Source organism: Capricornis sumatraensis, chromosome 8 (genome assembly GCF_032405125.1).
Source record: "Capricornis sumatraensis isolate serow.1 chromosome 8, serow.2, whole genome shotgun sequence".
Taxonomy (NCBI): domain Eukaryota; kingdom Metazoa; phylum Chordata; class Mammalia; order Artiodactyla; family Bovidae; genus Capricornis; species Capricornis sumatraensis.
This window is the reverse complement of record NC_091076.1, coordinates 65309560-65334244: the sequence shown is the minus strand read 5'-3', so window position 1 is coordinate 65334244 and position 24685 is coordinate 65309560. Positions and strand designations below refer to the sequence as shown.

General features: G+C 43.8%; 1 protein-coding gene across 1 annotated transcript in view; it reads left to right on the top strand.

The window, feature by feature from the left end:
* UNC45B (unc-45 myosin chaperone B) overlaps window positions 1–4302 on the top strand; it is a 28469-nt gene extending 24167 nt beyond the window's left edge. The window contains exons 18-19 of the mRNA XM_068978220.1: window positions 2371–2526; window positions 4042–4302. Of these exons, the coding sequence (XP_068834321.1) occupies window positions 2371–2526; window positions 4042–4302 (417 nt within the window). The remainder of the gene's footprint in view (window positions 1–2370; window positions 2527–4041) is intronic.
* Window positions 4303–24685: the final 20383 nt, after the last annotated feature.

Below are 24685 nucleotides of genomic sequence, written 5' to 3'. Positions count from 1 at the left end.
GTGAATGTGACATCCTGGCCAAGTGGCCCTCCTGGGTCCAAGTGTGAGACCCACTTCGTTCCCCCTTAATTTTTTTTAACTTTTTTGACTGTGTCCTGTGGCATGTGGGACCTTAGTTCCCCAAACAGGGCTTGAACCCACGCCCCCTGCATTGGAAGTGCAGAGTCTTAGCCACTGGACCGCCAGGGAAGTCCCGCCCCTCAATTCTTAATTCAAGTCCTAGACGTTCTCACTGTTAAAGGAGGAAAACTTGATCCATGAAAACCTTTTAAAGTCAAAAGAAAGCTACCATGGTCCACCAGGGAGCTGGTCTGAGGCTGGGCTGGAGGCCTGGCAGCCGCACGGGAGAAGAGAGTGTGTCCAAAGACAGCAGAGGGGATAGTGATGGGAGGGGAGCAGCTTTCCCCCAGGGAGGACCAGCTGTCACAACGAACAACCAAATGAATGCTGGTCCCAACAGGATGGACGTTCATTTCTCTGTTCAGTTCAGTTCAGCTGCTCGGTCATGTCCAACTCTTTGCGACCCCACGGACTGCAGCATGCCAGGCCTCCCTGTCCATTCCCAACTCCCAAAGCTTACTCAAGCTCATATCCATTGAGTTGGTGATGCCATCCAACCATCTCATCCTCTGTCATCCCCTTCTCTTCCTGCCTTCTTTCCCAGCATCAGGGTCTTTTCCAGTGAGTCAGTTCTTCACGTCAGGTGGCCAAAGTATTGGAGTTTCAGCTTTAGTATCTGTCCTTCCAATGAATATTCAGGACTGATTTCCTTTAGGATGGACTGGTTGGATCTCCTTGCAGTCCAAGGGACTCTCAAGAGTCTTCTCCAATACCACAGTTCAAATACATCAATTCTTCAGCACTCAGCTTTCTTTATAGTCCAACTCTCACATCCATACATGACTACTGGAAAAAACCATAGCTTTGACTATAAAAAACCATAGACGGACCTTTGTGGGCAAAGTAATGTCTCTGCTTTCTAATATGCTGTCTAGGTTGCTCATAGATTTTCTTCCAAGGAGCAACCGTCTTTTAATTTCATGGCTGCGGTCACCATCTGCAGTGATTTTGGAGCCCAAGAAAATAAAAGTCTCTTTCCACTGTTTCCCCATCTATTTGCCATGAAGTGATGGGACCAGATGCCATGATCTTAGTTTTCTGAATGTTGAGCTTTAAGCCACCTTTTCACTCTCCTCTTTCACTTTCATCAAGAGGCTCTTCAGTTCTTCTTCACGTTCTGCCATAAGGGTGGTGTCATCTGCATATCTGAGGTTATTGATATTTCTCCCGGCAATCTTGATTCATTTCACATCATTTCTTGCTCACGTTGGGGTCAGGTGGCTTACTTCCAAGCAGTGACTTGGGGGTGCAGGTTTGTTCGATCGTCACCCTGCCCTCATCCAAGAAAGAAAGGACTGTCTCCCCCGCTGCCCCTTGGGAGTGGTCTCCACTCAGATGGGGATGGGCAGACAGCCCATGGGAGAGACTCCCCTAGCACTCTGCCATGGTGGCCTAGCAGTGACACATCACTTCCCTTCACGTCCTGTGATGAGAGCAAGGTCCTGGCCACAGTTAGTGCAAGAGGTGGGCACGTAGTTCTTCTGGGGCAGCTGCTTCCCTGTCCCACCTGTCCCTGTGAGGGGACTGTACTGAGCATCACTGCACTCTTACCTCTGAGGACCACTGCTCCAGCTTCGTGCAGGTAGAGGTTTATAACCTGAGCAGCTGTGACCTTTGACTCCTTTTAGCATTTCACTTCTAGGACACGCCGCCCAGCAAAAATGCCCTTAAACTTAACCAACCAGGTTTTAATGCAAAGCAGAGGGGCAGGAGGCTCTTCTACTGGCTCTGGGCACCTTGGGAAGCCTCATCCCCCACCTGGTAAATGATACAGCAGCTCTTGACTACCGTGCAAACTACCCAACTACCCAGAGATGCTCTTGCCAAGCCTCTGTGCCTTCAGGGACCCCAAAGGCATTTTATGGCAGACATGAAGGCCCCTCTGTTGTGGGAGAAACATTCCAGTTTTCTCCAAAGGGAAGAGATGGGGCTCTACAGGCAACATCCACCCTTCAGGAGTCTGTACCTGCCCTTTCCCCAAGGGTGGAGAGCTGAATGCAAACAGAGGTGACAGCGAATGCTATGTAAGGAATTCCTTATTCTCTATAACGTTTAAACTGGAGGAGTCTGCAGTCTTTTCATCTAGCTAGTCAGAGAAGACTTCCTGGAGGAGGTGTCAATGAGTGCTTTGCTCAAAGCAAAGCTCTGAGTGATCTTGAGTCAGAGAACATGGCTCCAGATGCGTCTTTCCCTCCCCGGGCTGGGCAGGTGGGGGCTTTTTTCTCTGAGCCGCGTACCTGCCTCCCATAGGTACAGGAGAGGTTCCTGGCCGATGGCAACGACCGGCTGAAGCTGGTGGTGCTGCTCTGTGGTGAGGATGACGACAAGCTGCAGAACGCGGCTGCGGGGGCCCTGGCCATGCTGACAGCATCGCATAAGAAACTGTGCTTCAAGATGACTGAAGTGGTGAGAGCAGGCCCTGGGGACCCCCAGCCCCAGACCACACTGCCCTGTGTGATCCTCTGCGGGGAAGGCCAGCCCCGGGGTGTCTGTTCCTGCCAACGCAAGAGGGGGATGTTCATGCTGCGACCTCTACACTCCTTATCTGGACACCCTAAATGTGCGAACTCACTTTGGTCGTGCTCATCACTCATTACGCAAGAATAATAACAATAATAACAACAGTAACTACTGCCATGGAGTCCATAAGCTCTTCAAGAGCAGTGGGGATGAGGATGGGGTACCATAGGAGCTCACAGTTGGGCAAAGAGGCTCTTAGATTCTCTTAAGAGCACATGGTGGCCAGACCCTTTGTGGGACTGTGGCCATCTCTGCAGGTGTAATGAGAGTGATAACCGACATAGCTGCAAACATAGGGGTGCAAAATGAAACTTTCCTTATTTCACCAAACTGAAGTTTGTGAAAAACTGATGGTGAAAAGATGTAAACATCTCAATTCAAATGTATTAAAGCAAGTCTGCTTTAAAGGCAGGCTCTTCGGTGCTCTGTGACAACCTAGAGGGGTGGGATGGGGAGGAGTTGGGAGGAGGATTCAACAGGGAAGGGACATATGAATACCTATGACCAATTCGTGTTGCGGAGTGTCAAAAAACATCCCAATATTATTAAGCAATTATCCTCTAATTTAAAAAATATATATTTAAAAAAAGAATAAAAGGCAAGCTCTTTTAGATAGCCAGCTCAAGGTGGGGCTATGTATGTGTGTGTGTGTTTTCTAAGTTCCATGGAGGCTTATACTCTCCTGGCGCCGGGAGAGTGTCTCTTTCCTGGATATAGCTCATCCTGCTTGGTCCCTGGCCTTCAGCCTTTTCCATAAGGCAGGTTTCTCAAAACTGTAAGGTGTGTAAGAGTCATCTGGAGGGCTGGTTAAAAAACTTTCCCCAGGATAATTCTGACTGAGTAGGTCAGAGGCGGGGTGCTTCCAGCCTGGGGACCACAGGCTGCTGCGCTAAAGTAGCGTTTCTCAGGGCACATGGGTTGGCAGAAGCAGCCGTTGTGCATGTGCCCAGAGTTAGAATCCTCCTTTCTGCACACCCTCCATCCCCATTCCGCTTAGGCATGCAGCAGGCCTGTCCCTCTGCTTCTCATGATGCTTAAAAATTAAGTGGATGGGTGGATGTTTATTCTGTACTATTTCCAGATGTGTGACTGTAGCTAAGTTACTTCCTCTCCCTGAACCTCAGTCCCTCCACTTACAAAATGAAAAGGACTGGATAATTTCACGTCTCTTCTAATTCTCCAGCTCCTGCCCTGGTAAGGAGATGGGCATCATCCAGCCAGTTCCAAGAGCCTCAGCTGGGCATACGCTGAGACCATAGAGATAATCAGATATACACTTGCCCTTTCAGAGTTCAGAATCTGGGCTTGGCCAGTGTCTTTGTTTATTTTGTCCAGAATCTCCTTTCTCTGTCCCCTCCACTGATTCCTCCAATCTGTCTTTATCCTCCTCCCCGCCTCCAGACAACTCAGTGGTTGGAGATTCTACAGCGGCTTTGCTTGCATGACCGGCTGTCAGTTCAACACCGGGGCCTGGTCATTGCCTACAACCTGCTGGCGGCTGATGCTGAGTTGGCCAAGAAGCTGGTGGAGAGTGAGCTGCTGGAGATCCTGACGGTGGTGGGCAAGCAAGAGCCAGACGAGAAGCGGGCAGCGGTGGTTCAGACAGCTCGGGAATGTCTTGTCAAATGCATGGATTATGGCTTCATTAAACCAGTGTCTTAGACAGGGGCCCAGAGGGAAACTGGGGCTGCTCCTGTAACTGTGCAGAGTTCTGAGCTGAGAACTCTTGGGGTATCAGTTCCGTTAGGGATCCTTGCAGCCACGATGAGGTGTCCATGTAAAAGGACTGTGGATTGTTCCCTGAGTTGTACATCTTCCCTTTTGTTCTAGGAAAGTTTGCATATTTCATTAGCTCTCTTGCTCCTTAACATCTGTCAAGTTCCAGAAATTCCTAGAATAATTTTCATCTGTGATTAGGAAGGCAGGTTGGATAATTCTTTCTGTACCCATTCCAAAGGCCGGGATAATGGACTGGAGTTCTTTACATTTTGGAACTGGATTGTGTGGTGGAGTAGGAGCTGACAGGTCCTACTATAAATATGTAAAGTAGTGTGACTATAAAGGTTAGTGCTGGTGTACCTGGATGCTGGTCTGTCTGGTGTTTATACCCTGTCTCTCCTGCTGTTTGAATAGGGCTGCCTGTAACTTCATGTTTCAGCGGCAGCGCCCGTCCCAGACCTGTGTGCATTCCTTTCACCTAACTATGATGGAAATACAGCTGATGTTCAATAGTCTGACGTGACTTTTGCAATTTGCTTGGGGAAATCTTCTAAGCAAGATGGATGTGATGAATATAAATAAGATCAACTCAAAGTACTTCAGGTGAAAAGAAATTCATTTGTTCATATATTTTGTCAATACAGGGAAAGAGCTGACGTTGTTAGAACTAGTGTTCAAACATTGTCACCCATATTCTTTTTTTTCTCTCACCCCCCCACATCTTGGTTTTTATTTCCTCTGGGTAGGGCGTAATTTCTGGCAAGCTCTTTCCATGTGGTGAGATAGTCCCCAGAAGCTCCATAGTTTTGGAAAGCTCCAGATTTCCATAGTTTATTTATTTTTTTTTTCCCCCGTGACTTGTGGGTTCCTTGACCAGGGTTTGAACCTGGGTCCTTGGCAGTGAAAGCACAGAGTCCTAACCACTGGACCGCCAGGGAATTCCTACACAGTTGTTATAGTTCATAATTATGCAAGAGAAGAGAAAGGATCATTCTCAGTGACCCAGCAAAATTCCCAGAGACGACTCTGATATGTCTAGCATGCATCACATTTCCATATAGCACATTAACAGAATGAGGAAAAAAATGATTCTTTTAATAGAGGCAGGGAAAACACTGGATAAAATTAAACAACTCATGATAAAAATTTCAGTAAACTAAAATTAGGAGACTCCTTTAGTCTGGTAAAGATTATCTACGTAAAAGCTACAGTTCAAATGATGTTTGAAATCTACCTGAGATTAAGAATGAGACAATACTTGCTATTACCAATTTGATTAGGCTTTATATTGGAGGTTAAAGTAGGACAATAAGAAAAGGAAATGAAAAGCATAAAGACCGAAAATCAAGAAACAAACCTTTCAAATTATTCACACAGCAGGTCTGTACATGTATATGGGAAAAGTCTACAGATAAACTCAGAAATAATAAGTGAATTTAGATATAAGGTCAGTTTACAAAAATCAATTCTATTTCTGTATACCTGTAATGATTAGGAAATTTAAATGTAAAAATGTCATTTACAATAACATAAACCACATCAAATACCTAGGAATGAATCATGTGAAAGGGCTCTACATAGAAAACTATAAATTATTATTTAGAGAAAGAAAAGAAAGCCTACATAAGTGAGAGGCATTACCGCAATCATGGACTGGATGGCTCAACATTACATTGGATATGCAAATTCTTTACAAATTGACATAAGGATTTCATTAAATGTTAATCTAATCTGAGCCTTTGGGGGGCAGAGATTGAAAAGTTGTTTCTAAAGTGTATATGAAGCACTTCCCTGGCAGGCCAATGGTTGAGACTCCTTGCTTTCACTGCAGAGGGCATAACTACAATCTCTGGTGAGGGAACTAAGATCTTGCATGCACCATGGATGGCCAGAACGTTAAATAAATAAATAAATGAAGTCGAGAACAGCAATGCCTATCTATCTAGAAGAAGAAGAAAATTGGAGCAAATGTCGTGAACAGGCATGTCATAAAAGAGGCCAATAAGTATATGAAAAGATGCTCAGTCTCACCAGTCATCAAGGAAATGGAAAATGAAAGTAATGTGAGATGCCATTCTAGACTTATCAGAATGGCTAATACTAAAAACACTGGCAAAATCAAGTGCTGGTGAGAATGTGGAGTCACTGGACCTCTTACACACTGCAGGTGGGAATTTCAATTACTACAACTGCTTAAGAAAATGTATTTGGCAGTATCCCCTAAAAGAGCCAGCAACGCAACTCTTTCAAGTACAGAGTCAACAGAAATAGATATTTATATGCACGAAAAAGCATGTAGGCAACAAAAGAGAAAATTTCAATCACGGCTCCAAAGTGGAAATAATCCTAATGTCCATAGAAAATGGATAAGTTGTTCCATCCTCATATGAGAGAAGATGATACACCAATTTAAGTGAATAAACTACTGCTACACACAATGAGGTAGCTTCCATAATATTTCGTGAAAGGTGCTACACCGTGTACTGTATAGAGAATGATTCCATTTGTAATAGGTTCAAAACCAGGCAAACTAGCTTATGGTGTTCAAAGTCAGGATACTGTTTACAGTACTTGTAGGGAAGAGGTAGTGGAGAGCGATGGAGAAGGACTCTAAGAAAGCGTCTAATTTTAGGTCTGGATGGGTTCACTTTCATCAAGCTTATGATTTGTGCACTTTTTTGTATGTTATTTCATTCTCTGGTGGCTCAGACGGTAAAGACTCCGTCTGCAATGATAAAGACCTGGGTTCGATCCTTGGGTTGGGAAGGTCCCCTGGAGAAAAGAATGGCTACCTACTCCAGTATTCTGGCCTGGAGAATTCCACGGACTGTACACACAAAGAGTCAGAAGTGACTGAGCGACTTTCACTTCAAAAAGTGAATACTGTTTTTCTCCTCATTGTGAGGATTACATAGAAGAATTGATCTCAAGCAACTGGTGCGTAGTATATGACTACTCAATATTAGTTCCCTTCCTTTCATCTGATTAATATTCCCTGTTCCTTAAGGTACAGCGCCCCAGTTGACTGATGTGTACTTCAACAGGTCAGTCAAGGGAATGGGGGACTGGTGAGTAAGCCAGTTCATATTTGCAAATTCACTCAAGGAATGGCAGCCACCTGGCCTCGGTGTGTTTAGGAAATGTAAGGGTTCTGGGCAGGAGAGCTAGCGGTGGTGAAATGGAGAAGCATCCATTCACTGAGGTTCCAAGGCAGAGTGGCCACAGGGCCATACAAGCAGGAGCTGGAGCTGGAGCTGGGATTGCACTCAATGACACTGGAACCTTACGTATTGCTTACTTTCCCAGAAGTGCAGGTTCCCATGACCTCCCCCTGCAGCCTTCTTAGGCCTGTCACCTCCTTCTTCGGTGTGGTTCTGCCAAAAGCCACTTTGGCAGTGATCTTTGAGGTTCTGAGGTCTGTGGGTTTCCCTCTTACTGCTGAAGTTCAAAATCCAAGCCACTGAAACATCAGGGTAATAGATTTCCTTGTGGTTCATAAAATCTTTCATAAAAGATTTCGTGTTTTATGAAAGGTTTTAGTGCAAACAGCCACACCACTAGCCAAGGCTCTGGGATCCAATGTAGGTAAGTGAGTTCTGGGTCTTGGAGAGAAATAAAGTGAAAATCGTTCAGTCGTGTCTGACTCTATGCAACCCCATGGACTATACAGTCCGTGGAATTCTCTAAGCCAGGATACTGGAGTGGGTAGCCTTTCCTTTCTCCAGGGGATCTTCCTGACCCAGGGATTGAACTCAGGTCTCCCATATTGCAGGCAGATTCTCTACCAGCTGAGCCACGAGGGAAGCCCAAGAATACTGGAGTGGGTAGCCTATCCCTTCCTGACCCAGGAATCGAACCGGGGTCTCCCGTATTGCAGGTAGATTCTTTACTAGCTGAGCTATCAGGGAAGCCCAAGGGTAGAAACAGCCTCCTGAAATCATTTTACAGTGGGCTGTGTTCCAAATGGTGGCCTGTGAGCTACTGTCTTTGAAGTCGTTGAAGATACCAGCTTTGGATGGGGTGGGCAGGAGGAGATTTCTTCTCCCATTTACTCATGGTAGGAGTGAGGGCTAGAAAATGAATCTCTAGGGCAGAGACTGTGTCAGGGAGCAAGGGGGTTGCTTAAAAGTGGGTTGAGGATGTTCCCTGGGGTCTGGGAAGGGCAAGTGTTAGGACATAGTTCAGGGATTATTGGGTTACTGCTCCTAAGAGTTGGTTGTTGTTTAGTCACTGGGTCATGTCCCGACTCTTTTTGTGACCCTGTGGACTGTAGCCCACCTGGCTCCTCTGTCCATGGGGTTTCCCAGGCAAGAATACTGGAGTGGGTTACTATTTCCTTCTCCAGCGGATCTTCCCGACCCAGGGACTGAACCCGAGTCTCCTGCACTGGGGCAGGCGAAAAGCCGCCTGAGAAGCCCCTGTAGAGCTGGTAGCTGTTTTGTTTCTTTTACAGCACCTGTGATACAAATCCCGGAACACCTACCCACCCACCCAAAGAGCATAGTTCCCATGACATTCCGACTCCTTCCTTTTAGTCTCTCTTGAAAATCCACCACCAAGCTTGGGGACTTCGCTCCAGTGAAATTCTAAGTGTTGCCAGGTTTTCATGTAAGATTCTTGTTGCGGTGTGGGTAGCTGTGATTCTTGTTGGGGTGTGGGTAGCTGTGATTCTTGTTGGGGTGTGGGTAGCTGTGATTCTTGTTGGGGTGTGGGTGGCTGTGATTGGTGGATGACTCATATAGCCATCCATGGTTACCAGTTACACTGAGGTTGTAACCCCATTTTTGCTTTCTGTACAACAAAGTTTTGTAAACATACTCTTTAAAAAAAAAAGTAATAGAGACCATGGGAAAGAACGAAGGAGCTCCGCTGTCATCTGCAGGTGGCAGTGCAGGGCGCACGCTGGCCGGCACAAGGGGAACCGAGCCGCCAGTTTCTTGGGGATAGTGTGACAGTTCCAGGTACCACACCAGTAGGGAAGGCCAGCAGCGCTTCCTGGGTAAGAAATGTTCATTTAAATGAAACGTAAACTCTCAGACTCTTAAGAAACTTAGCAGGAGCACAAGTTTTATTATCTCCATGCACGTGGGAGACAGGAAAGAGCTTCTTCTCCCGGCTTGAAAAAGCAGATTTGTATGTGCGTATCCCTTCCAGGAAAAAGGTGTCAGTTTAAATGTTATCAGCACTGTACAGCATTTAGTTAAAAGAAACCAATCAGACTTTTTAGCAGTTTGTGATTACTTTCATAGGAGACACCATCAGTCTCTGAATTCCAGGGGTCTATACAATTCTCCTTTGTCAGAATAGCATTTAGAAAGAGAGCTTTCTGAGTCATATCTGCTTTTTATGCAGCTCTTAAGGTATAGGAGGTCTTCCCTGGTGGCTCAGATGGTAAAGAATCCACCTGCAGTGCAGGAGACCTGGGGTCTGAGTTGGAAAGATCCCCTGCAGAAGGGAACGGCTACCCACTCCAGTATTCTGGTTTGGAGAATTTCATGCACAGAGGAGCCTAGCAGGCTACAGTCCATGGGGTCACAAAGAGTCAGACACGACTGAGCGACTTTCACTTTTCACTTTAAGGGACAGGAAGATATTATCTGCTTATCTTGCTGAGTTTTCGTTCTCCACCCAGTTCAGTAATTATCCGAACCAAGCAGTGTAGCCTCACTAATTGCTTTGGAGAAAATGAATGCTAGACTCCAAAACTCAAAACTTGGAATGTGCAGGGAGAGGTCACGATGGGATTTTTATTATTATTTGACTGTAGATTCTGCAGTGTTTTATATTCACAGGACTGCCAAGGATCTGGGGCTATAAAACACAGATTGTATCAGAGGCCCAGGATATATGGGGGGAAAGTTCCAAAACAGGAGACAAGCACATTGTCTTAATACTTTCCAGATAATTGGAAATAATTTTTTATAAAATTTAAAGATCAAAGTTGCCCAAGCACTTGATATTGAAAGTCAAATAGTTCTCGAGGCTTATGATAGAATCAGTACTCTCCTGTTCCGCTCTCGCTGCTCCTAGAAGTGATCACCTTGAAGTTTCTTTTGGATACACTTTTCTGTAGGTGCAGTTTGGGGCTTCACATGGGCACTTATCTATTTACTTCCTGAAGATTTAGTTCAGTTACACTCCCTCCTGTCTTCCCCTCCCCACATCCTGCCAAGGTGCTTTTATCACCGTTTTGGGTTAGAACAATCTTCAGTGTATTTTCACTCCTTTCACAGCTGTGTTAGGTGATATCCTATGTGTACATTTCATTTCCTGTACAATTTTCTGCTTTGCTCAGAATTTATAATCATCTGACTTTTTGTCTGTTTAATTTTATAATTATCTAATTTATCCGAATTCTCTGCTTCATACAAGGAAACTTTTTGTTGGGGCTGTTAATCAAATGCATTAAGTATACTATCAATTAACATCAATTTCTATCCTTAGGACGTATGTCCCCTGAGCCCTTTGCCCTGGGATCCTACCTGGCGCCTCTCTGGGCTCACTCCTGGGTTCTCCCTTCACGTACATCCTGTGTTTGTTTCTTTTGCTTTTCCCCGGGGCTATATCCCTATTTCCTCAGTCACGCTGCTGCAGAAGTAATGAGCGGTAACAGGGTCAGGGAAATGTTTCGGGCACCAGAGTTTCCCTGTACATGCTTTGAAAGTCTCTCCAATCCATTTAGCCTTTAAATTTTCTCGGTTTATACTTTGATGAAACAAAATCTCTAATATTTTTAGGAAAAAAAATTGCCTATCACCAAATTATTATTTTTTCTTTAAGCCTGAAGGAATAAGAGATGGTGATACAGTCTGCTGGGGTTCCTCTGACAAACAAGACTTAAGACCTACTATGCATGGCAAGCGAGCTTTCAGTTGGAACACAGTTACTTTACCAATGAACACAAAATCGGTTTAAACTAAAGGTTGCAATACATGGGGAAAAACTTCAATGCTTTGAAGGCTAGATGTCTCAGATGGGAAGTTTTCCCCCCTAGGAGTTCCACTACACTTTTTTTATTTGGCCACGCTGCACAGTTTGTGGGATCTTAGTTCCCCAGCCAGGAAACTGAACCCAGGCTCTTGGCAGTGAAAGTGTGGAGTCCCAAACAGTGGCCCACCAGGGAATTCCCTGTTGTTGTTGTTTTTATGGGACTTTTTCTAAATAATCTTCAAGCATCCTTTAGTACACAAGTCACAAATATGACTTTTCACAAAGGATGTTTCCATTAGACAAGTGTATGTGATTGTGAGAGTTTTGGTCTTCATTTATATATAGATACTGAGAATCCACCCACCCCACCGTGATATCCTGACACCTGCTACCTTTTTCTGAACCAGCCTTGTCAAGGTCGCTGTTAATGTACAGTTTGCTCTATACAGCTCACCAGTGTAAATATACTGCTGTACTCCTTACCAGGCACTTGACACCCCACCTGGAAACACCCACATCCCTGGGCTTCCCTGATATAACTCTCACAAAAGTTTCCATCTTAAAGGGTACAGTTCAATAGTGTTAAGTATATTCAGATTGTTGTCGAATACAGCACAGCTGTTTCATTTTGCAGAACTGAAACTCTACCCATTAAGCAACTGTGACTCATTTCTCCCCTCCTCCCTGGCAATCACTCTGCTCCTTCTGTTTCTATGAATTTGAGTACTCCAGGTACGTTGTGTGAGCAGAAGCATACAGCATATGCCTTTTTATGACTGGCTTATTTCCCTTAACATGATGTCATCCAGGTTCATCATGCTGGAGCATGTGCCAGGATTTTCTTCCTTTCTAAAGCTGAATAATATTCCATTGTATATATTTACCACATTTTGGTTATTCATTCATCTGTTGATGGACATCTGGGTGTCCACTTCTAACTCCTGGTTTTTGTACACAGTGCTGCTATGAACATTAGTGTGCAAACACCTCTTCAAGATCCTGTTTTCAACTCTTATGGGTATATACTCAGAAGTGGGATTGCTGGATCCCATGGTAGTTTTCACTTTTTGAGGAACTTGCATACTGATTTCCACAGGACTGTACCATTTTACATCATGAGAAATGCTGGGCTGGAGGAAGCACAAGCTGGAATCAAGATTGCTGGGAGCAATATCAAGAACCTCAGATATGCAGATGACACCACCCTTATGGCAGAAAGTGAAGAACTAAAGAGCCTCTTGATGGAAGTGAAAGAGGAGAGTGAAAAAGCTGGCTTGAAGCTCAACATTCAGAAAACTAAGACCATGGCACCCGGTCCCATCACTTCATGGCAAATAGATGGGGAAACAGTGGAAACAGTGGCTGATTTTATTTTGGGGGGCTCCAAAATCACTGCAGATGGTGATTGCAGCCATGAAATTAAAAGACGCTTACTCCTTGGAAGGAAAGTTATGACCAACCTAGACAGCATATTCAAAAGCGGAGACATTACTTTGCCAACAAAGATCTGACTAGTTAAGGCTATGGTTTTTCCAGTAGTTATATATGGATGTGAGAGTTGGACTATAAAGAAAGCTGAGCGCCAAAGAATTGATGCTTTTGAACTGTGGTGCTAGAGGAGACTCTTGAGAGTCCCTTGGACTGCAAGGAGATCCAACCAGTCCATTCTGAAAGAGATCAGCCCTGAGTGTTCATAGGAAGGACTGATGGCTTAAGCTGAAACTCCAATACTTGTGGGCCACCTGATGCGAAGAACTGACTCACTTGAAAAGACCTTGATGCTGGGAAAGATTGAGAGCAAGAGGAGAAGGGGACGACAGAGGATGAGATGGTTGGATGGCATCAGTGACTCAATGGACGTGAGTTTGGGTAAACTCCAGGAGTTGGTGATGGACAGGGAGGCCTGGTGGGCTGTGGTTCATGGGGTCACAAAGAGTCGGACACGACTGAGCGACTGAACTGAACTGTTCCATTTTACGATCTCACAAACAGTGCAGTAGGGTTCCAATTTCTCCACATGTTCACCAACACTTGTTACTTATTTATTTTTTTCTGATAGTGTCTTTCTAATGGGTGTGAGAAAATACTGCCTTGTGGTTTTGATTTCCATTTCTCTGTTGCTCTGATGATTAGTGACATGGAACATCTTTTCATACGTTTGTTGGCCATCTGTTACCACTTCTGAAGAAACGTCCATTCAAGTCCTTCGACCACTTTTGAATCAGGTTATCTGATTTTTTTTTCTGTTAAGTTGCAGAATTTCTCTATACATTCTGGATATTAACCCCTTATCAGATATATGGTTTGCAAGCATTTTCTGCCAGTCTGTATGCTGTCCTTCCACTGCGGTGTCCTTTCATGCACGAGTTTTAAAGTTTGATGTCAGTCCCATTTGTCTAGTGTCGCTTTTGTGGCTGTCCTGTTCACTTTATTTCCCGGGTATCTCCCTGGTGTGCTCGCGTCTCTTCTCCTCCCCTGCCGCTGGTCTAGTCTACATCACCACCTCCCAACAAAATGCTGCAATGACCCTCCCCCCTTTGCTTTTAGACTTCATTCCCCACACCTTCCCTCCACCCTGAGTTAATAATATGACACTTTAAAGTGCAGACTGGAGCATGTCTTTTTCTTACCTAAAGATCTTCATAAAGGCATAACCCATTGCTTCAGAAGCCCGTGGGTCCAAAAGACAGTGGATCTTAAGGGTAGAAAAATGCATCTCGAACAAATGAATTGTTTTTACGTTTATGTTCTCTCTGAATACTGTTAGATCTTTGATGACAGAATCGGGTTTGGCATATAGCAGTTATTCAGTAGATTGCTGAATGAAGTGAATGAGAAAATGGTTGTTGAGTGTTCCTAAGATTACTGTCGTTAAGCCAACAACTATTTACTAAATCACAATGTGCAGCGCTGTATGCTGTCTTCTTTCGGCGATACAAAATTTCTCTTTCCTTAAAACTTACAAAGCATTCATTTATTCACCAAATATTTATTGAGCACCTACTGTGTGGCCATTACTGTGGCAATGATGGGGGTACAGTGCTGTACAATATACCTGACCTCATGGGGCTTTTGGTTTAGTAGGGAAGACACCCATGAAAGCAAGTACGTAATTATTTAATTAGAGTTCTTGTAAGGGTTATTAGTGAAAAGCACAGGAATCTTTGAGAACATTTTATGGAGTGTCCTAATCTAGAGTTATGGATGGTGAATGTGGAGAGGGGTAGGGTGGGGAAATAGGACATATACACTGCTAAGTATCGCAAAAGTACGTGACAAGTTCTGTTAGAACCTCAAGCAAAGCACTAGTGAGACTTAGAGAAAGGAGAATCATACTGAACAGAGAAATGTATTCAAGATCCAAAACAACTCTTCTTCAGTGGTGAATCTCTGCGCATGGAGCAAAACATGCAGCTCAGGCAGTAGGCCAGACAAACGAGAGAATGCATGTTTGCCCGATGCACTCTTCACACTTCTCCAAGCATCACTTGGGAGCTTTTCAGAAACGTAGACTCTCAGGCCCAGTTCGAAGACCACTGAGTCAGGACTTGCAGGTCTAACAAGATCCCCAGATGATTCAGGCAGATCTTACAGATAGCAGAGTGAATGAAGTTGTCACATCAGAAGACTGTAACACATTTTGCACCTCCACCAACAGGAGGTTCTGTTGTGAAGCAGTGTACCATCCAGCGCTTTTTTTTTTGATTTTTTTCGGCTATAGCACACAGAGGAAGTGCATTTGTTAGGCAAAGTTAGTTTCATTATCTTTATTTGTTTCATTATGTGCCTCACTTGTATCTCATTTATTTTTAAACGAATACACTTAAACTTTTTAGAGCTGTTTTAAATTCATAGCAAAACTGAGCAGAAAATACAGAGTATGTTCTTTCACCGCACACATAAACCTCTTCCCATTATAGATTTTCTGCCCCACGGTGGTACTTTCCTTGCAATCCGTGAAGCTACACTGACACATAGGCATCATTCAAGGTCCACAGATGAGTTAGGGTCCGCTCTTGTAGTCGAACAGTCTCTGGGTCTCAACAAACATACAATGACATATATCCATCATTACAGTATTATACAGAGTGGTTTTACTGCCCTAAAAATCCTCTGAGGTAGGTTCTTCATCTGTAACAGGTACAGCACATGCAGTAGTCACTGGTTGGGTAAAGTCAGTTTTCATTTCAGAGAAAATTTCAAACATTTTTTCTGCTGGGGATGAGACGGACCATGTTTTGAATAAAAGGAAGCAGGTGAGCTCAGAGGAATGAGGGCCAAGGAAGGGAGAATCTATTTCAAACTCAGCTACTTGTGCTACCTTATAAGCCTGGTCCTTTTTGCTCATCAACTTTCAACCACTGCTCTTTCAAATCTGGTATCACCTTGGAATTATTTTCTTCTCCTTGAAGCAGTTCAGAAGTTAAAGCTTCACTCACCTTCAATCCAGTTATACAGTGAATCAAGTTCATTTGCTTTGGGTTTTTGAAACTCATTTTTAAAATGAATACTTTTTAAAGTGAATTTCTGACTGTATTTCTTCACACTTGCAAATGCAACTGTGAAGTTTATTTGTGTGTGTGTGAGCATTCATTCAGTTCAGTTCAGTTCAGTTCAGTCGCTCAGTCGCACGCCGGGCCTCCCTGTCCATCACCAACTCCCGGAGTTCACTCAGACTCACGTCCATGGAGTCAGTGATGCCATCCAGCCATCTCATCCTTTGTTCTCCCCTTCTCCTCCTGCCCCCAATCCCTCCCAGCATCAGAGTCTTTTCCAATGAGTCAACTCTTCGCATGAGGTGGACAAAGTACTGGAGTTTCAGCTTCAGCATCATTCCTTCCAAAGAAATCCCAGGGCTGATCTTCAGAATGGACTGGTTGGATCTCTTTGCAGTCCAAGGGACTCTCAAGAGTCTTCTCCAACACCACAGTTCAAAAGCATCAATTCTTCAGCGCTCAGCCTTCTTCACAGTCCAACTCACATCCATACATGACTACAGGAAAAACCATAACCTTGACTAGACGGACCTTTGTTGACAAAGTAATGTCTCTGCTTTTCAACATGCTATCTAGGTTGGTCATAACTTTTCTTCCAGGGAGTAAACGTCTTTTAATTTCATGGCTGCAGTCACCATCTGCAGTGATTTTGGAGCCCCCAAAAAATAAAGTCTGATACTGTTTCCACTGTTATGTATTATATATTTTAGCTGAGTTTTAATTTTCAGCTTATTTTTTAAAAGTTCTTCAAGTTTAAGTCTTAATTCAAGGTACAAGGAGCACTAACATGCACATGTCCCTACCACATTCCCCCATGTTCACGGATAGTTCATTCAATCTCCCGACTCTGAGAGGTAGGTCTGTATTGTCTGTGCTGAAGAGAGTGAAGCTCAAAGAAGCCAAATAACTTTCCTATCACTTCCAGGGGCCAGAAACAGTCTGACTCCAAGGACTACAGTCTTTCCACTGCAGCAAACTGTTCAGGTCTTACAGATCCCATTTTAAGGAGTTCCTATAAACCAGTAAGTTATGTATTTGCTGAAGACGCTGTCTGCTATATAACATGTGTCTTTCTTTCCCTTGCAAAGGAATTTTCCTTACAAAGGGACTGGTTGTGTGGTAGACAACAAATCAGCCCCCAATGCTACCTAGCCATCCTAGGGAAGAACTATGAGGGTTTGTAACAAAGCAGATTTAAGAAGAATACAAATGATACCCAACTGGAGGACTCAAAAAGGAAACTGCAATATACAAAAAGTGTTAGTTGCTCAATCGAGGCTGACTATTTGTGACCCCATGGACTGTAGCCCACAGGCTCCAAAAGTTCATGGAATTTTCCAGGCAAGAATACTGGAGTGGGTAGCCATTTCCTTCTTCAGGCCATCTTCCTGACCCTGGGATTAAACCCAGCCTCCTGCACTGCAGGTGATTCTTTACTATCTGAACCACCAAGGAAGCCCGTAACATACAGTGCTTATGTTAATAATATTCTGAACCGATTTTTCACTAAACCTTCTACTGTAACAAAGTATTAAAATTTGTTTACAAAGTTTCCACTGCTGCTGAATCTAATCAGTTCAACTGTTTTTAAAGTTAACATGAGGAAAATGAGCTCTCAAAATGCCCAAAGGTCATCATGTTTATACCTTAATACTAAGTCATCCAAAACTCTTGGGAATATATACTTGAAAACTCACTCATGCAACAGCAAAAGGCATTTTTTCCTCACTAAAAAAAATCCATAAATTGATGTTATAGTCCTGACTTGGAAGCATCTCTGCACTTAAACATGAAAAAATACAATGGGTATAAAATAATGTTTTTATGCAGAACTGTGTTTGTGTATGTATGTGTGAGTTTTCAGGAAATTAACTGATACATCACTATCTCTCCTAAAATGTGTGTTTCCAAGATTTTGTGAGAGGTAGGAGGAGTTTTCACCATTCAGATTTCATCTAAGAATTTGATTTCCCAATTATTTTGCTAATAGAAAATGACAGCTACTTTAAAATTAGAGAATGACCTGAAAATTCATTAAAAGAGCAAAATAAACACTTTTTAAAAAGTCAACTGAAATTGAAGAAGCTAATAAAAGTAACATTCCTCCTTAGTTTATGAGAAATGTGTTATAATATTCACTTGTCTAAGACATTTCCATGATTAATAATAACAATAATATAATAACCATGGCAACTTTAATAACAATACACTGTAGCTATCATCTACTGGGTACCTACTGTGTGCAAGGTGCTTAGACCGATTATCTCCTTTCAGTTCTACCACAGCCCTATGACTAGGAAGCATCTCTAGATGAGCAACACAAGGGGCTTAAAGAGAGATTAGCTTGCCCACATCCTGTCCACGTGGAACTCCAGCTTAGTCTGGCTCAAGTCTACGCTCATAAGCACTTCTACCTTGTCTTTTTTATAGTTAGCCTTAAAACATGCTTTTTTTGAAAACTTTCAAAAGGAAAAATGTGTGGCAATCTGTTTACATCAGTGACTCCCAGTGGGCTATGTGTTCATGGTTTTGGGCAGTTCCTTCTCTTGAATCTGGGCTGGGTTCAAGACTGGCTTTAATCAACATGAGATAGAAATGATGCTGTGTCGGGTCTGCGCCTCAGTCTTGAGAAGTCTGGCAGCTTCTGCTTTTGTGCTCTTGAGAGATCGGAACTGTTGCATAAGAAGGATGCTTACCCACCTGCAGAGCCCCATGGAGCCAGAAAAAGCCCAGCCAAACCAGCGCTCCCACTGCTTCCTGCCCCTACCCGTGGCCTCCCTGGCACCAACACCGTGAGTGCGAAGCCCTGTCTTGGATGCTCCAGCCCAGGCCGCTCTCCATCTCCTTTAAAACATGTGCTTTCATGATTTGGGCGGTAACAATGGAGAGCAGCAGCAGAACTCCCCAGCTGAGGCCCACTCAACTCACAGAATTCCAAGGAGACAGAATGGTTCTAATTTAATCCACTAAGTTTGAGGGTGCTTTGTTACATACAAATAACTGAAATAAAAATTCACACCTGGAGCTGAGGTACTGATGGAACAAAAAATCGAGAACGTGAGTCCTTGGCTTTGAGTCCAGAGGAGGCTTAAAGCTGTCAGAATGGTTTCCTGGCAGTCACAGAACCAGGAAAAGGCTGAGTTAGGACTTGAATCTAGGTCTCTCTCTCTTCTCATAACACTTCATTATCTTAAGCCAAAAGACCACTTCTCCCTGGTGCTGAGCAAACGCAATTGTAGTCCTCGATGTCGGTGTCACACAGGATTCACTTTAGCATTTACTTTTTTTTCTTTACTTGCATAATGCTACCCTTTCCTCAAGGAAATCATGATTCCTGCAGACAGGAAGTGGTCCCTTTATGTCTTTTGTATTTCATATAGTAGGTAGAAAACCTGGAAACTAGCACAACATTGTAAATCAATTACACTTTAATAAAAATTTTTAGGAAAAAAAATAAAAGAGACCTAGAGGTCAAAAAAAAAAAGAAAATATGGGGGCACAAAACCGTCCCCAGTTTGCATCAGCTACATAAGGCTGTTCACCACTCTCCATGTAGTTTGGGATCTCTGAACCTATGAACAGTGTTCTTAGTGTCTCTGATACTGTGTTCTCTTTGTTCACCTAAGAATTCCTCACACTTCAGGGTTGCCATGCCCTCCTTCAGGGAATCTTCCCAGCCAGGGATTGAATCCAGGTCTCCTGCATTTCAGGCGAATTCTTTACCGGCTTATCTACCAGGGAAGCCCAAGAATACTGGAGTGGGTACCCTATCCCATCTCCAGGGGATCTTCTCGACCCAGGAATCAAACTGGGGTCTCCTGCATTGCAGGTGAATTCTTTACCAGCTGAGCTACCAGGGAAGCCCCATTTTCTAGATTATTTTAAAGCAAATCCTAGGCAGTATATCATTTTACTTATGTACATGACAGGAAATATCTTCATCAGATAAGACTGTCACAAGTTTTGCTTTGTTACATTTTTTTCAAAAATTCGGAATCCAAATAAGGTCCACACATTGCATTTAGTTGATAGGTGACTTAAGTCTCTCTTAATCTATAGCTTGAATCCTCCCTTTCCCCCCCCCGTTAGTTGCCTGTTGAATTTCCTACATTCATGACCAGTTGAATGCCTCCTCATGGTGCTGTTTAATTTCTTCCTTGATGCCTGTGTTTCACCTAACCTGGCAATTAGACCTGTAGGACTGAATACTCTTAGGTTCACTGAGGCGTGTGTCTGTTGAGGGGAGGCTGTTTGCCAGAATACCTCCTAGGCGGTGCTGCATAGTTGCTAATGTACATGATGCCTCGTAGTCACCTCTGATTGGTGAGTGGACTGAGGTGCTGTCGTTCTGATTCATCTACTATAAGGTTCCCCATCAACCTTTCACCTAGTGAAGTGGTTGGTCCTCAGCCTTGATGCATATTTGAAATCACCTGGGGACCTTTACAGTCAACTCAGAGGTTCTTATTTACTTGGTCTGGAGTGCAGCCTACACAATGAGACTTTTTTTTTTTTTTTTTAGTGTTTATTTGGCTGTGCTGGGTCTTAGGCGTGGCACTCGGGATCTTTGCTGTTGCTTGGGGGATCTAGTTCCCTGATCAAGGATTGAACCCAGGTCCCTTGCATTGGAAATGTGGAGTCTTAGCCCCTGAACCACCAGGGAAGTCCCCACACTGAGATTTTCTCACAGTTTTCCTGGGCAGTCAAGGTATAGAACCACTATCCTTGTAGTTACAGCATCCACTGGTGATTGTTACCTAGATTCATCATTTCATTAAAATATGCCCTTATCCTACTATTTGTGACATCCTACTATTTGTGACAATATGGATGAAACTTCAGGGCATTATGGTAGGTGAAGTGAGTCAGACAGGTAGACAAATACTGCAAGGTATTACTGATATGTGGACTCTAAAAAGCTAAATTCATAAAACAGAGACAAGAATAGTGGTTACCAGGGACTGGGAGGTGGGGGAAAAGACAGTATCTTTCTAAAATACTATCAAAAATGACATGAATGCCATATTTTAATGAAAACTTATATTTCCAACAAAAATTTTAGTGAGAAGAGTGACATTCTTTCATAATTTTGCAAAGCCCTGATATTTAGTTTAAGAGAAGATAGCTAAATTTTTGTATCTGCTTCTGTATTCTGTCTGTTAAATATCAAATATCATAAAACCCCTGGAAAACTTCATTGTATATTTGTGAAAAAATGAGCGTGACAAGGTAAATAATGTCTTGGTATGAAAATGAAATTAGTTTTGACCTAATGGCTCCTCTGGAAAGGTCTTGGTTCCTGAGACCACATCATGAGAACTGTTTTTAAATGTCCTATTTCTCTCATAAGATATTGTGGAATCATTGTGATCCTTTGCTGAATGGGAGAACATGTCAATTAATGACAATGGTACCATAGTCTGAATCACAAATTTAGCTTCCAATGGCTTCTGTATCAAATTACCGCAAATTTAGTGGCTTAAAGCAATGCAAATTTATTACCATACATTTCTGGGGATGAGGAGTCCAAAATAGGTCTCGCTGGCTAAAATCAAGATGTCAGTAAGACTGCATTCCTTTCTGGAGGCTTTAGGGGAGATTACCCTTCTGGCTCTTCCAGCTTCTACGTTGCCAGTATTCCCTTGTTGTAGCCATGTGGACAATGCAGATAGTGGAGTGCAGTTTATTACACTGATAACCCCAAGGAAGAGTCTCCTCTTAGCCAAGGACCCTGACCAGTTTTTGTGAAAACCTTATATACCCTAAGTGTATACGGTTCCCTGAAACTAGTCTGAACAGAGGATCATATGCCTTAAGCCTAGGTAGTTAACAGTGGACAATTATCAATAGGTCATACCCCAATAAGCATAATAGAATGTATGATTCTATTCAGTTACACAGATAATTAGGGTATTCTTTTAGGCGATGGAGAGCACTGGGCCTCTTCCTTCTGGGGGCCTGGTTTTCCAGTTGGTGTGTCGTTTCCATAGATACTGGGCATATAGCTCGAAGTCCACAGACTTTGCCCCTCACAGACTGAAATGGAATCAGTTTCTATTTCCCCACCCAAGGTAGGCGTAGCTTCCCCATCTTCCAGTACAGGAAGGTCAGGCAGAAGATAGAACCTGTTCTGTTTCCTCCTTCACCCTGGCTTGTGATCCCTTCTGTCTTCAAAACTAGCAATGGATGGTCACGTGTTCCATCACTCTGGATATGATACACAGCATCATGGCCTTAATCTCACCAAACCAAGCCTTGTAGTGTCCAGTTAATTACACATAGCCCACAAAGCCCTGTACCCGCCTCCCCCCATCAAATGGCTAACGAGAGCTCTGGTGTGTTCTGTCTGCAGAGGCTAGGCTTCTGTAATTCCATTTCCTTCTGCGCGTGACTGTCAGAAGGAAATTCTTGAGGACTAGTAAGGTAGGGAGGAGATGCTTGACAGTGGGACTTTTGTGGTAGCTCCTCCCAGTTCCCAGGCCCATAGTGGGTCTCCAGAGGGAAGTTGCTAGAAGGCCATGGGGCTGCGGCTAACGTTTGTCTGACCTTCCTGTATTGGAATGTGGCGAAGCTACACCTACCTTGGCTGGGGAAATAGAAACTGATTCCATTTCAGTCTGTGAGGGTCAAAGATGAGAGTTCTTGTGGTCAGAGAAGCAGGAAGGATAAGCCACTAAGCCTGACAGCTTCCTGTGTCAAAAGTGTTCATTTGAATGTCACAACTCTTCAAGTCTTTTGTTTCAATAGGGAAATGAGCAATTACAAGTTTTAGGCCATTCTTACAAGTGGACGAAGAGTGAAATAAGATGATCCACTTGTGCCCTGACTATGAAATCTCAAGGTGTGTACGTCTATCAGAAAACAGAAACCAATCTCAGTATTCTTGTCTTGGCAACAGGACATGAAGTAAACAATGGTTCATAGTTACAGTATCTCTCAAGGTTAATACACAGTTCACAGGTCAGAGTAACAGCCTCTGAAGCCCAGGTGTCTTGAAGGATTCCTTTGCTAGTAAAAGAAATCTGTAAGAGCAGTTTCATGAAATGGAACTCTTTCTGTTTTAATACACCTGTAAGGGGGGAAGGAGCATTTTCTGCTGTTTTGTTGAGGTAATTTTCAGTGGTAGTTAGACGGGCCTGCAGTTTTCTGCACCAAGTGCTTGATTTCCACTGAGAAAGGACTTGGCAGGTGTGAGCAGTGTAACTTTACAACATACTAAACAAAGGATAGGGTGGGGTGGTGATTATTATCAAATGAATATGGGGGCAAAGGCCTCCATCTGGAGTGTGCAGTTGGAGGATCTCCCCAGGTAGTCTGCAGTACGCAGACTCTATACCACTAATTCTATCAGAGATAGAGTTCCTATGGGAAAAAACTTAGCAATAGAAGGCACATAAACAGCCTACTGATTTGTGAACTAATTATATCACAGTAAGGCCCCTACTTTCTGGTTGGATCCATTGGGATGGCATCACCAATGCAATGGACATGAACTTGGGCAAACTTCAGGAGACGGTGAGGGACAGGGAGGCCTGGCGTGCTGCAGTCCATGCGGTCTCAGAGTTGGACACGACCGGGTGACTGAACAACAAAGGCCCCTATACACAAATCTTCAAGTTTCAAACTTTCAACGATGTAAATGCGCATTCGCATGTTTAAGTTGGTTCACGTGCCTGGCATATGTTTGTCACATGTGTTGTCAACTACAAATGGGCACTTACCAAGGGCATTCAGAAAACGAAGATCATGGCATCCGGTCCCATCACTTCACGGGAAATAGATGGGGCCACAGGGGAAACAGTGTCAGACTATTTTGGGGGCTCCAAAATCACTGCAGATGGTGACTGCAGCCATGAAATTAAAAGACGCTTACTCCTTGGAAGAAGGAAATGGTAACCCACTCCAGTATTCTTGCCTGGAGAATCCCATGGACAAAGGAGCCTGGTGGGCTACAATCCATGGGGTCGCAAAGAGTTGGACACGACTGAGCAACTAACTTACTTAACTTACTTAGATAGCATATTCAAAAGCAGAGACATTACTTTGCCGACTAAGGTCCATCTGGTCAAGGCTATCGTTTTTCCTGTGGTCAAGTATGGATGTGAGAGTTGGACTGTGAAGAAGGCTGAGTGCCAAAGAATTGATGCTTTTGAACAGTGGTGTTGGAGAAGACTCTTGAGAGTCCCTTGGACTGCAAGGAGATCCAACCAGTCCATTCTGAAGGAGATCAGCCCTGGGATTTCTTTGGAGGGAATGATGCTGAAGCTGAAACTCCAGTATTTTGGCCACCTCATGTGGCCACCTCATGCTAAGAGTTGACTCATTGGGAAAGACTCTGATGCTGGGAGGGATTGGGGGCAGGAGGAGAAGGGGACAACAGGTGATGAGATGGCTGGATGGCATCACTGACTTGATGGATTGAGTGAACTCTGGGAGTTGGTGATGGACAGGGAGGCCTGGCGTGCTGCAATTCATGGGGTCACAAAGAATCGGACATGACTGAGCGGCTGAACTAAACTGAACTGAACTGAAGGGCACTGCCAATGACAAGGCATTTGCCACCTGCCTCTACGGAGTGAGCCCCATGCCGCTATAGCTGTTGACTTTCAACAACCCCTGAGGGAGTCCAGGGTGGAGTGAGGCACTCTGTGCTCCAGGGAACCTGATGAGATAGGTCTTTAGATAGTCAATGTTTTTAGGAACAGATTTTATGATCTCAATCCTTGCATCTCCTCATATCTAGAGAAGCAGTAAATCCCTTCATGGTGACATCAGACCCTCAGGACTAACAAAAACCTTTTGTAAAATGAGTGCTTCATGGTATTGAACTCCCCTTTCACCAAAACCTTAGATATTGGCTTCCCCCCTGCCGCTTTGGAGCAGACTCTCAGGGCTATCTG